This window comes from Pimephales promelas, chromosome 2, assembly GCF_988280905.1.
Source record: "Pimephales promelas chromosome 2, fPimPro1.hap1.1, whole genome shotgun sequence".
Classification (NCBI taxonomy): Eukaryota; Metazoa; Chordata; class Actinopteri; order Cypriniformes; family Leuciscidae; genus Pimephales; species Pimephales promelas.
Window position 1 is genome coordinate 5,411,916 of NC_142770.1, and position 14,048 is coordinate 5,425,963.

The 14,048-nt window shown below is 36.0% G+C and overlaps 2 protein-coding genes across 2 annotated transcripts in view; both read right to left on the reverse strand.

Moving 5' to 3' along the window:
* LOC120474283 (titin) overlaps positions 1 to 14,048 on the reverse strand; it is a 164,302-nt gene that overhangs the window by 131,055 nt on the left and 19,199 nt on the right. The window lies entirely within an intron of this gene.
* The window catches only part of LOC120475640 (uncharacterized), a 121,897-nt gene that overhangs the window by 2,304 nt on the left and 105,545 nt on the right, over positions 1 to 14,048 (reverse strand). Inside the window, exons 6-11 of the mRNA XM_089120634.1 lie at positions 9,759 to 10,067; positions 5,659 to 5,958; positions 3,407 to 3,703; positions 1,779 to 2,072; positions 928 to 1,227; positions 229 to 267 (exon numbers count right to left, since the gene is read on the reverse strand). Coding sequence (XP_088976760.1) covers positions 229 to 267; positions 928 to 1,227; positions 1,779 to 2,072; positions 3,407 to 3,703; positions 5,659 to 5,958; positions 9,759 to 10,067 — 1,539 coding nt within the window. The remainder of the gene's footprint in view (positions 1 to 228; positions 268 to 927; positions 1,228 to 1,778; positions 2,073 to 3,406; positions 3,704 to 5,658; positions 5,959 to 9,758; positions 10,068 to 14,048) is intronic.

The window sequence follows — 14,048 nt, forward strand, 5'->3', positions numbered from 1 at the left end:
TGAGTCTCCAGCCTAACATCCACATTCTAACATCGAATTTACATTAGAAATACAATGCACAAAATCATTTAACTCATACATTGTCGGTAGCATATTTAGTGAACATTCTATATAAATATTTGTCTTCTTGGAAATCTTGGAAATATGAACTGAGTGTCAAATGGCGCAACAACACACACATCAGATCATGATCTTCAGTTAAAAATCTTCAGCACAACAGAATCTCACCTGATTCCGGCTGATCTTGTGTAATAGACCTGGAACTTTCTGTTGAACAACAATCACAGAATTATTAGACAATAACCCTTTTTACATTCATTAGACATTGTGATTACAACAAAACAAGGTCATATATAATCAGATCTCAGGTCAGCTGTGAAACGAGCTGTTGCTCATACAATTCAAAACATCAAGCCTGGCAAGATGCGTCTTGTAGTGTCATGTTCTTTGTTTTCATATTATTCTCAAGAAACTGAATTTATGATCTAAATAAAAGCTGAAGGAAGTTCTTGTGGACGCAGGTCAGCAACAAAACATGTAAATGTTAGGGATAAAATGATTACCAGTTTCACGATAAAATGTCCTGATGGTTAGTATTATTGTTTCAAATTTAATTATCATTAAAACCGTGTTTGATATCGTGATTATGAAAAACTGGCGGTAAATCCTGTCCAGTAGTCAGCATCAGTCTGACACAGGCGCAGCATGACAGGCGCAAGACTTGGCAGAAAGCAGTGACAGCGCTCAGGAGATTTTAGCCTTAAGAGAACCAAATCTGAGGCGTGGTCGATATTTTAGCTTTTATAAAAGTATTTAGGGAAACTTATTAAACTAGAGGATGTCACCCTGTTAACAAGCTAAAAACATGATGTGTCCACAAAGACATCATCTATATTTTAAAAATAAATTGAAAATAAATTGACTTACGACGGACAGTAACAAAAAATGCCTTGTTTGTGTTTCCTCTGCTGCTGTTGATCTGTAGTTGATAAACTCCAGTGAGTTCAGTTATCATGTCTGTGATGATCAGAGATCCAGTCTTCTCATCCAGCTTCAGTCTGCCTCTGAATATCCCATCAGCAGCATCATCATGTGTTTTTAGAGTCCCTCCACTGATTTCAGCAATGAGAATGTTTTCAAAGCTCCACACGATCTGATCATCTTTCTGTATTTCAGTGTCAGGGTTTAGTGTCTCATCCTCTCCCTCACTCTTGAATATGTTCCTCTCTTCATTAGTGACAGCACAACATAGAAACAGAGATACACAAAGAAATGTTGCCATTAGTGTGAGCATGTGATTTGAAATTTGAAATTACGACATAAATATCATTCAGAAAATGTTCTATCAGTCTGAAATGAAGAAAGGCACAAAACTTCATATTACTGTCTCTCAGTGTCACTGTAATGTGTAGCAGGACCCTGAACCGACAGGTGACGTATCCTGACTTCTTTACAAATGATTTTATTATATTAATGGTCACTTTGTGCAGGTTAGATGAGCTGATTTGCTATATGATGCTTTCAGCTCTTTCAGTTATTTTGTTTCACCCAATAACTAATCAAACATATTTTTAGAGCAATGTTTCTTCTATAATTGCTGATGTCACTACACTGACACCACATGTCTGCTCAATGTTAAAACTACATCAAATTACCACACCACACATTTTCACTAATATGCAACTGTAATTTTAACTACTAAACAGATGCTAATTTAAGAGGATGATATTTTTAGCTTCTATGATTATAATTTCATTATAAAGGCTTGTATTACTCACCATTGACAGTAACACGGAATTTCCTTTCTATTCCAAGTGTGAGGAACTTTAGATGATAAACTCCTGTGTCACTGGTTCTGATGTTTTTGATGGTCAGAGATCCAGTTTCATGATCTAATTCCAGTCTGTTTTTTAATCTCTCACCATGGTATGAAGTCTTATTAATGTCTCCGTTCTTTCCACTTGCAAGAATTTCGTCATTAAATAACCATTTTACCTCATCTTTTACTATATAAGTATCAGAGGATAGAGTGACATCTCTTCCCTCCACCACTGTTTTGTAAGTGTACGCACCTGGAGAACAAACAGAAATAGTTATGTAGACAGAGATAAAACTGATATTTCACTGTCAGTAACTGATTTTACTAGGGAAGAACAGAAATTTTGACCGCCGCATTTTTCATTTTGTAGAAATAAGGAGGGAAATATGACAGCACACAAAAAAAAATAAAGGAAAAGAAATTGAAATGAATTAAAAAGTCCATAATAATAGAATTATACAAACAACATAATTAAAATAAGAAATTAATTATTTTACAAAAAGTAATTTTAGGTTTTGGTTTTCCCCCTAGTGCTTCCAGAGTTTTAATTTCAGTGCATCCCTAGGTATCGTGTCACTTGATTCAGTCTAAATTGAATGTTTACTGCAATTATTCAGATCTTTACTGGTCTAAAGCAATATCTAGTGGATTACTATGAAATGAGTGTGCAGGTCATGACAACATTTTACTTCAACAAGATGAGATAAAGCGGTCCTTGCCCTAATTTTTTTGAAGACCCCCGTATTAACGAATTCTGACAGCATTTCATGTGATTTTAAACACAGATGTAACACAGATGCAAACTTCCTTTCTGTCATGATCTGATAATCAGCTTCATCCACACTTCAAACTTTTTAATAACAATAATCCCTATGTAATTATCCCATCATGATCCTAAAATACTATACTGTATATGAGCAACATTACATAGTGATGTTATTGTTGTGAACTTTTTTCTTCAAGAAGTGTAGAAAACTCAGAAGCGCAGACCGGGAGACCAGGAGACTCAATAAAGAAGGTTTCTTTATTGAGAACACGAGCTGTGCGTTGCTGTAGACTTCCAAGCTTGTTTCGAGTCCCAAACTAAGGGAATTTTACATTGTAGTATATATATATATATATATATAAATATCTGCTTACAATAGAGAGAAACCGGAATGGCAGGCTCGATAGAGAGCAGTAATCTGACAAATACAGAAAACAGGATTGGCCGGACTCTCTTGCTGGAAACTGTTTCACAGCTGATATCATCACCACCCTAACCTTAAATGCTAAATTCAATTTACTCTACCTTAATTTTTCATGTGATGTTATGTAAAGAAAGTAGGATCAGCAGATCTTAAACCTATTCTTAAATTTGTAATCCCTTATTATAAACACATCATGTTGCTTCCAAAACTAAACGAATAGGCTTTTGTATTGCACTGGAGTGTGCTTTACAATAACAATTCAGAAAATAAACACACCAATAACATGACATAAAGTATTTTTGTTTAGTCATTGTTTTCATCATGTTTTCATTTCATTTGTTGTAAAAGCAGTAAGGGAAATATCTTTAAAAAAATATTAAACAAAGACAATACTCACTACATGCAACATTAACTTTGAATCTTTTGTTTGTGGTTCCTCTGCTGCTTTTGATCTGTAGTTTATATTCTCCAGAGTGTTCAATTCTCATCTTTGCGATATTCAGTGTTCCAGTCTTCTCATCCAGCTTCAGTCTGCCTCTGAATCTCCCATCAGCATCACGTGTATTTCCTGTTCCTCCTCTGATTTCAGCGATGAGAATGTCTCCAAACCTCCACTGTATCTGATCATCTTTCTGTATTTCAGTTTCAGGGTTTAGAGGGACTGAGTCTCCCTCATCCGCTGATATGTACCTCTCTTCATTAGTGACAGCAGCAGATAGAAACAGAGAAACACAGAAATGTTGTCATCAGATCAAGAGTGTGAATGTGAATCACAGACTGAAACTACTACAGAAATATCATTCAGATGGACATGATTTACAGTCTTCTCACACAGAAAATTCATATTACTGTCTCAGTTCCAGTTTGATGAACACTGATCTGAGAAGTGCTGATCTAAATAAAAGCTGAAGGAAATACTTGTGGTGTCAGCAACAAAATGTGTTTTAGCTAAATTTGACAAGCTGTAAAGCTAAATAAAACAGAGAGATTCAGATGAATTTTCTCTCATGTTATGATCCTGTTCTGTCTCCATATTTTAAGCTGAAGATGCTAAATGATGATAGATAATGTATCTCTCTCTCACACACACATACACACACACACATTTGTTTCACATGCTAGTTCAATGGGGAATTGTGAAACTAATCTTACATTTTTTAGCACTGAAATGATTTAATTCCTTGTGTTTAAATGTCTGTATGTTAGAGTTACAGCTGTTCAGCACGTGAGAACTGTGGTTCCTCTGGCAATGTGTTGGTCAGCCACATGTGGTTCAGGATTTATTTTCCCTGCATGTCTTTAGCTTTTATTTATTTTTTAAATTGTTGTTCTTGTACATCCATGCAATACAAAATCAACTGAAATAACATATTTTTGCAGCTTTTTCTTAATTTGATTGAGTTATCTGGTAAACATGTTGAATTTATTACTAAATATTAAAACAGATTTTTTAATTTAAAATGTTTATCATGTTACCAAGAATTTCAGCATTAAAATGTTGCAAAGGAAATGTGAAGATGACATGTCAGTGTCACACAATGTTATTCTTATTGCCTTAAAATGACTGACAAATTGCAAGGTGTCTTCATCATAAAGTAGACTTTGTGTTCCATAATATTTGGGGAAGCAGCATGTTGATGAGAAAATGCCATTCAAGTGTCAATCATACAATGTCATAATTTAAGACTATCAGCTTGTGAGTGTGAGGAACAAGTTAACACAAGTCCAGCCCATTGCCATAATGAAACAGAAGAATTGTGAATGATCTGAATATAATAAACCAAACATATCAAACAGATCTCGAGTGGCTCAGATAGATAAATTGCCACAACAGTATTTATTGGTAAGTTCAAATCCCAAAAGAAGGATTAAGACCTTTTTTGTTAAACATACTTTTGCGGTTACAAATTATGAAATCACTTATTTTTACTTTTACAATGATACCAACAATCACATATATAGTGAGATAGTTTTCTTGTACTGGACATGTTGCACATGTTTGCTGAATTGACAAATCTGTGGCGATCGTTCACAGCTGGAGTTAAGAGCAAGAAATCACCAGTGACATGGAAACCAGTTAAACCTGTTGATCATCATCAGCTTCAGCGCATGCAGTTCAAACAGCAATACACAACATTAATAACTAGGACTGGGACTGTAATATTACATAACATTATAATGAGAACACTATTGTAATAAAACAATAGACATAGGCTACTAAATATTAAATTATGAAAAAAATATTTAAAAAATTCTGTGAGGGTTATGTTTAGGGAACAGAAAATACATTACACCAATGGAAAGTCCTCATAATGATGTGCCACAGCCGTGTGTTTGTGTGTGTGTGTGTGTGTGTGTGTGTGTGTGTGTGTGTGTGTGTGTGTGTGTGTACGTACAGTACATGAGTCAAGAATATAAACTGTCAGTGACATGCAAATAAAAACATGTAACTCTAATAACTTTAATATTTAAGAACAAGTTTTAACCTGAATAAAATATTCTCTGCAAATACATTATTTAATATATTTTTTCATGCTTTAGCTTCGATTGGAACTATTTTCATCGATCGAGCAAAAAACACAAAGTGGATCATCTCCTTTCACAAAGACCTCATCTATATTTGAAAAATAAATCGAAAGAACTACTTACGACAGACAGTGACAACAAATCTCGTGTTTGTGTTTCCTCTGCTGCTGATGATCTGTAGTTTATAAACTCCAGTGTGTTCAGTTATCATGTCTGTGATGATCAGAGATCCAGTCTTCTCATCCAGCTTCAGTCTGCCTCTGAATCTCCCACCAGCATCATCATCATGTGTTTTTAGAGTCCCTCCTCTGATTTCAGCGATGAGAATGTCTCCAAACCTCCACTGTATCTGATCATCTTTCTGTATTTCAGTTTCAGGGTTTATGATCAGATTCTTTCCCTCACTCGCTAATATGTTCCTCTCTTCATTAGTGACAGCACAACATAGAAACAGAGATACACAAAGAAATGTTGCCATTAGTGTGAGCATGTGAACATCAGAGTTTGAAATGACTACATAAAGATCATTCAGATAATGTTCTATCAGTCTGAAATGGAGAAAGGCACAAAACTTCATATTACTGTCTCTCAGTGTCACTGTAATGTGTAGCAGGACCCTGAACCGACAGGTGACGTATCCTGACTTCTTTACACATGATTTTATTATATTAATGGTCACTTTGTGCAGGTTAGATTGTGCACGTTCATGATTTCCATTACACGAGAGTAGACGTTAAAACGTCATGCTGATTTATACTTGGCTTTCGCCAAGGTAAGCTAAGACGTAGCTTTACAGTAAACTATGCTTCTCCATCCATTTACGCTTCTTTTCACATGGTGGTGTGACTCCCCTTCTGTCCGGCGTTAACGGCTGCAGTGTACTTGCCGCGTCAGCACACACGACGGCTGCAACTACAGTGTGGTCTCCCTAGTGGACCACCACAACAACCGTCTGGATTGAGCCGAGTAGGGGACATCTCTAGGGTCTTCAAGTGGGCACCTTCCGTCCTCAGTGTTTCATCGACTAGCCCACGACACCTCAAGAGGGCTCGACAGTGACTCTGACGTCCCAGAGTCACCCCCCTCCGTCCCCCACTCAACTCAGCCCAGCTTACTGACCTCAACAGATACCCAACCACAATCTCACGCAACCCAACCATACGCGCCAACCTGTAGATGATGAAGCCCTTGCCTTTCTCACAGCCTGCTCTACCTCTTTCCACTTAGGTGCACAGACCTCCATTTGGTATTCTGGTGGGTTGATAGGTGGTATGTCTGATGGAATTGACATAGGCTCATGCCTTTTTGCATCTGTATGAGTTTCCTCCAAATATCTCTCTAGCTCAACCCTAGATGTTTCTAAAGTGCCATTCTTCTCCCTGGTGAATAACTTCTTTACGAATTTGAATGGCTCTTTATAGAAATTAGCCCTCGCACATTGCTTCTTTTTTAAGCATTTCTGTAGGCGCTCAGCTCTGCGTAATGTTGCTAGCTTGTCCTTTATGCCCCTTTGTAAGAGATTGAGTCCCTCCTTCTGACTTTGTTCTGCTCTTTTCCATTGCTTCCTCAGCTGTGTCCTTTCTCTAACTAACCCTTCAATTTTCTGTTGCCGTCTAGACATTACAGGAGTTGTTTGTACTTTCTCCTTCCTTTTTTCCACACCAAACCTCTCACTTCCATAAGCGTAAATGATGTCCCCAAATTTATCCAGCTTCTTTTCAACTGTACCAGTTAATCTTTCCAATTCAAAGCATAGATCTGTGTTTACCGTGTCCCATGCAGCTTTTTCACAAGCTCTTGGTCATCTAACTCCAGGCCTATGCTCGTTGAGGTTCTTTTCTCTCTTATGCTGGTTAGTCTGACCGGGTTCACAAGTATAAATATGTTCACCACTATCTGTGCAAGCCCTCCTCTCCTCTATGACAGGGGTGCTGATATCCTGCGAGCTGTGGTTTGCTTCCTGTCGCTGGATGCGATTCAGCGATTCATCTCAAAACTAACATCACTCTCATTACAATCCATCAGTAAGTTGGCTAGGGATGGAGAAGCTAAAATATATATGTATATTTAAATTAATATAATATTGGAATAATATTATAGTAATGTGTGATTTGAGACGCTGTTTTCAGAACCTTCTGAACAGCATGCTTAATCCTCAGTGCAATATCGCTTACAGTTCACTTTTTTAAGCATTTTCGATTACTTTTAACAATTATACAAATGGAACCATTTTATAATGTAAATCAACAAGAATAAAACAGCTTTTCACCAGATATGGAATGAGAAACATGGACACCATTTCCATCTGGTTTTAAGATTAGCTAAATAATCTTGCTAACTAAAAAGAGATGGAAACTTTGAATCACTTTGGTGTTCTTTCACACAACACATTCCAAACCACATCCCATAATGATCACGTGTTATGCAGAGATGCATTTAGGCCAGACAGCATTTCCATTACAATGCGAGGTGGTCACATGCGCTTCTGACTACTGGCACATTAATTTCAGTAATCCGATCACAAAATGTTTTAAATCGGTTTCCACCTGTATTCAGCACAAAACACTTACAGTGGATGTTAATAGCAGGTGTCAAATGGGTCATAAAGAACTACTGTCAAATGACACTCTTAATGCTGATTCCTTCAGAAACAAAACAAATGCCTGTCTTTACGAGTGAGACATTAAATAAATAACTGCATAGATTCATTCATAATCACAGATTCATTCAGGAATGAAACACTCCCACTGTCTGTTGCTTGGAGACGTCTAACTTATGTGGCTTCATTTCATTGGTGGAGCAAAAACAGACAGTACCTCTTATTGCAAAGTAATATCACACTCATAATTGTGCTGTTGGTCTGATTATATGACCTTCATACGTCAACAGAAAATAAAATTAACCGACAAACATGCCTTGCTGACAGTTTTTTAAAATGTAAGATTCTAAATTCTAATAGGTATAAGCAGTGGTGTAGTGCAGGGTATACGCAGGTATACGGCGTACCCACTTTCTTTTAAGTCGGCATTGCGTATACCCACTTCTAAATCCCCTCTGATGCGCATCATTTCGTTGCTAATCCAATTTCGTGAACAAAAAAAAACCACCCAGTTAGAGTCGTACCCATTTTAACTCTAATTTGTTGCTGCAATGATTCGTGACGATAAACTGACCTTCTCATCTGATCTGCTTCTGCACTCAAACACATATGTTAAAATGTTCGTGAGACCAATCAAAGAATGCAGTATTTTTGTTCATTGAAGCGCGAGCCGAGCGCGAATCCCAACGCGACGCTTCACTTCAGTTAACGATCATACAGTGTAAGATAAGATGCAAGTAGCTCAAATTTACAGCTGTTTTTCAATAGACTTTTTAAATGACCGACAGAAATAATCATTTTGATAAGACAATGAAAATTATAAGCTCAATTTAACAACACAAGAGCCCTATTAAATATATTGCCTTTATTATTGCATAAATATATTTGTATAACGTTTTTTCGAATGTGTTTGACTTTTCACTTTTTGTATAACTCCGCTTGTCTGCCCCCGAACGCCCCTAACAATATAATTTATGGGACCTGGAACCTGGGTATTTAGAAAACTATATGTGCAGCCCGGATACTACTGATTCTATGTGTTCTATTGTATTCATTATACCCTATTCTATAGTCTTACATATTGAATACTAATGCAAGACTAGTAGTCTTACACGTCACTGTTTATAACACAGAGCGTTCATCCTTTGCTTGGACGCTTAAAAAAATATTGGGGGCATAAACTAAGAGTATACCCACTTCTCCAGGCACCACTACATCACTGGGTATAAGGTATTATAAAAATAGGTAGAAAACACTGTTCAAGCATTGTAGAGCATCGTAAATATAGACAACGTAGAGCAAATATTTCATGAGTTAATTCATTCAGTGTGATCGCTTCTCACTTCCTTTGACAGCAGCAGTCAAGCATAGTTATCAGAACACAACAGACCTTAGCAGAGGCTCACTTTCCCAAAACCCTTCAGTAATTCATAAGCCTTCAGTAAACAATGCTTAGTTTCAAGATGTACATCACTGAAAGCATTGATAACTTGATTTTAGTTTAATAGGAGATTTTGAAACTTTAATATAAATTTATTAAAAAGTGACAAACGCAAATGATAATGATAATAATAATTACCATGCAAGAAGTGTGATCATTATTACACTGACTAAAGATACTCACTTCTGAGATCAACTCTGAATGTCTTGTATGAAACCTCTCCGTTGGATGTGAGCTGTAGTCTATAATCTCCAGCATGATCAGTTGTGGTGTGTGTGATGGTCAGAGATCCAGTCTTCTTGTCCAGCTCCAGTCTGCCTCTGAATCTCCCATCAGCAGCATCATCACATTTAATGATTTCTCCTTCTCTGATTTCAGCTATGAGAGGTCCTTTATCTCCAAATCTCCACTCTATGAGATCATCTCTCCGTATTTCAGTAACATCAGTCTGCAGAGTGACAGGTACTCCTTCAAACATGGACAGTGACCCCACTTCATGTCACAGGAACACATAGAAACAGAGAAATTAGAAGATTATAGGGGAGTGGGGGGCAATAAACATAACATTTCTCAGGAACAATTTTTGAAGGACACAAATAATACAGCCCAAATTGTACTTGTAAGGATGTGTACACACAGGATTAATAGCCTTACTAATATTAGTGTAGCATGGAGACAGTGCCTTTATCCTTCTATTCAAAGTTTCTCTCTGGTTCAATGAAAAAACTGACTAAATTGACCAAAATATTTCTCTTCAAACCCATTTATTTATTGCAATGTTTTTGAAGTGGTTATCGCCTTGTTTGTTGTAGTGGATGACTTACTATACAACAAGCCACGGTATTAAACAAGCTACCAAACAAGCTAGGTAACGTTATATCGCTAACATAGCGAACTCGTGGGAAAATACATCGGTTATCATCCTTTTTTTCCGTGACTAATGACTGATTTATTAATGTCTCCACATTGAAGTTCTTGACAGCATCGTAGGTGCAAAAGAACATTTTTACTCAGGATTCAACGTGTTTAACATGACATACATTTCGGGTACACGGCCATAGCTTATTACGTACACATGTATTATGTATCATCATGACATCCCCCCTGTTTAACATAAGTGTGTAAACATCTTAAACAACCAACAAGATTGGTTATTTTTACAGCACTTGGTTTGGGTTACAGTTTTGACGTGACAAGTTGTTGTATCTGTTCATTATCAGCTGTTGCTAAGGCTTCGTACTTTCGCCCCTCTGCTAGCATGTCAGCAATGGGGTGACCTTTAGCCTCGCTGTATATAAGCTGTTTCTTAAAGCATCGAAAGGAGTACAGGCAATGATAAGTTCGACTAAACGTTCATTGAGCTCATCGTCAGTGAATTGGCATTTCAGTGCTAAAGTTCTGGCTATAGTCACAAAGTCATCGATGCTCTCATTTAGCTTTTGTCTGTATTGCATGAGATGGAGCCTGTGGATTCTTAAGTTCACATTTAACTTTAGTTGTCCTGTGATTTCCTCATCTTCCATGTGCAGATTCATTTTTTGCTTAACCCTCTGGTCCTCTTCGCGTGTCGGTCAAAAGGCCAGTTTTTTTTTTTTGTCAATGAAATTAATGTACTATATTTTAGTTTGATGTTTTTTATTTCATATTTTGTATTTTAGGGGATTTATTTAACCTAAATTAAATTTACACTAAATTTACACATTATTTCCAATCCATTTATTCACTTTCTGAGCATAGAACTGAAAATTCAATTTCCAACTTAAAGGAGTAGTTCACTTTAAAATGAAAATTAGCCCATAATCAAACCATCTTGGGTCGGCGGTATTGCCAGCTCACTTTTTTTCTTATCAGTGCAAAAGAGACTCAAAATACTCTGTTGATTTTGATCTTGCATATAAGTGTTTTACATCATTCAATTCTGTTAAGTGTCTTTGTTTTTATTGTGAGTATACCCAAAAAATATAGTGTTGTGCTTTTTGTCAAATAAAGAAAAATAAACACGATGCGAGTTTTGCCTTCTCTCTGTCAGTGAAGTCAATTCTAAAACGCGTCCGAAAATGAACTAACTCAGCGAATACTTGTGACACAGATACGAGAGATTTTTCTTCATGAAGCTTTAATTTTCTTCTTTTAAATGAAGTAATTTAACGTTATATAAAAAACAAATATTCTCAGTTTATGTAATCCGCATAAAAAGAGAGGATGTCAGTCTTTTTCTTTTCAGCTCATTAGACCTCATTATCTGTAAATGTGACACGCCCACGGAGAGCGCACGCTATTCAAACGCACATGATCAGAGGCAAGCCATGCAAACATCAGCTGGATAAAAACCATCAAGTTTAATAAGAATCGTACTTCATCTTGTCTTGCTACGCTGTGAGGACTAATACTATCATAATAATCCTGGAACATTTACCTCAGAAGTGCTGGTTTCATTTTGAGGAGCAACGGATCAAGCTGATGTGAATAGTAAGTTTATTCTTAAGTGCTTTGTTCTAATCAAGATATGGAATAGTGCCTGTAAACCATAAAAAGACTGTTTAAATATGAATTGCGCGTATATGAATTGTGTATGAAATTAAATGTTTTTATGAAATGTTTACTACAGCTGAACAGAACATCTCACACTCGCATAAACACGATATGTTACAAACTAAATATGAATGTTTAAACAAGATTTCGTTGATTAGTTTTGGATATTTTGTTTTCAGCAACTTTTTTTAAAAAGTGAATCATATTTTGTTTAGTATATTAACATTCTTGAATGTGACTGACTATGTATGACAACTGAATTAACTTGTTTTCGAGTAACATCATGTTTTCTTTTTCAGATTTCAGAGAACCCAAAGGATAAGAGGCAGAAGTGTAGTCAGATGTAAGACAGATGTAAGACAGATTTGCAAAAACCTGAACTGTTGGACCACCTGTAGTTATGACATCAGACTTCTGACTTCTGAAGCCAAATCTATTTTTAAAGGTTGAAATGCTTTTATCCTTTTTCTCCCCCTTTCTTTAAAAAAATGATCTTTTAATATATTTTTGGTCATTGATTGATTGAATAAAATAAATTGACTCAACTGCTGGAAAGGTATCATTTATTTTAAAAGGTTTTCGCCAAATTTTGAAATGGTCAGGAATTTGTTGACGCACCATTAAAGTGTAGTTGAAACATTAACTTGGTACCTCAGATGGCAACATTGTTTGACATTCCTTTTCAGTTGTAGTTTCAACAAAATGTATTTAGAATTAGGGCTGGGCGGTATATCGAGTTTGTACAATATATCGATATTTTTTATCCCCACGATATGGAATGAGGCAATACCATTTATATCGATACAGTAGTTTGATACGAGCACATCTGAAAAATAGCGGAGGACGCAGTGTGAGCTGCTGCAATGAAAGTTCATGGTAGCCTACAATTTGCCCTAAACATGACACAAGCTTATATTAAGGGCTTTAAAATAACTGGTAAGATATAGTTAACAAGTTTAAAGCAGCTTGCCCTCTCAGATGCTCTGACAGATACTGTTACTGACTGACGGATAAATACTTGCACTGTTTAATGCGTTTGAGATGTGGTGCTTTTCTCAGTGCTTAACTTGCATTTCACAGGTATATTCTCCATCTGTAAATGTTAGAAAATCAAACAAATATGTCCATTTCACTGTCAGGAGAGGACGAGCTTCTGCAAGTGAATCTCCGCTAAAATTCAAGCTTCCGTTAATGAGCGCCGCTGTGCGCATTCTCGCCAAACAGACGAGCACAGTAGAATAGTAGCGCAATAAATCTGACTAAAATATACATAGACTATTGCTAAAATATTTGTTGATGGAGATAATAAGTGTGCCATATGTGGAGTTTTTTTACCTAGCATATTTTTATGAAAGTGACCATTATAATGGGGTAATCAAGTTTAATATAATTAGTTTGTGCTTTTGTTTTTATTTTCATTTTTAGTTTAGCCTTTAGTCATTTTAAAAACAAAAGCATTATATTTGTTTTTAGTTCGTAATGTTACTATGTTACAATGTAATGTGATTTTAACCACCTTTTGGCCCATAATATATTGCATAGCCATACATTACATTAACTATATTTGTTTCCATATCCTTCAATATCAACATCATTTGGAAATCATTGAGCAGGATGTGAACATTTTTTTTTAAATAAATACAGATTTTCTTTATCCAAATAGAAAAACGTAGAAAGTACCGAGATATCGTATATTGCCATTTAACCAAAAAATACCGAGATATGATTTTTTTGGACATACCGCCCAGCCCTATTTAGAATCATTAGTAACATTGATCAAACCATATTACCAAAGATTATTTTGTGTTAATTCAACAGCAGTGATGTAGGTTCAACATCATTGTGTAATGTTGATTCAACAATATTACCATTGATTATTTTTGTTAATTTCAATATTGATTCAGTATCGGTGATGTAGAATCAATCATAGTGTATGTTGAT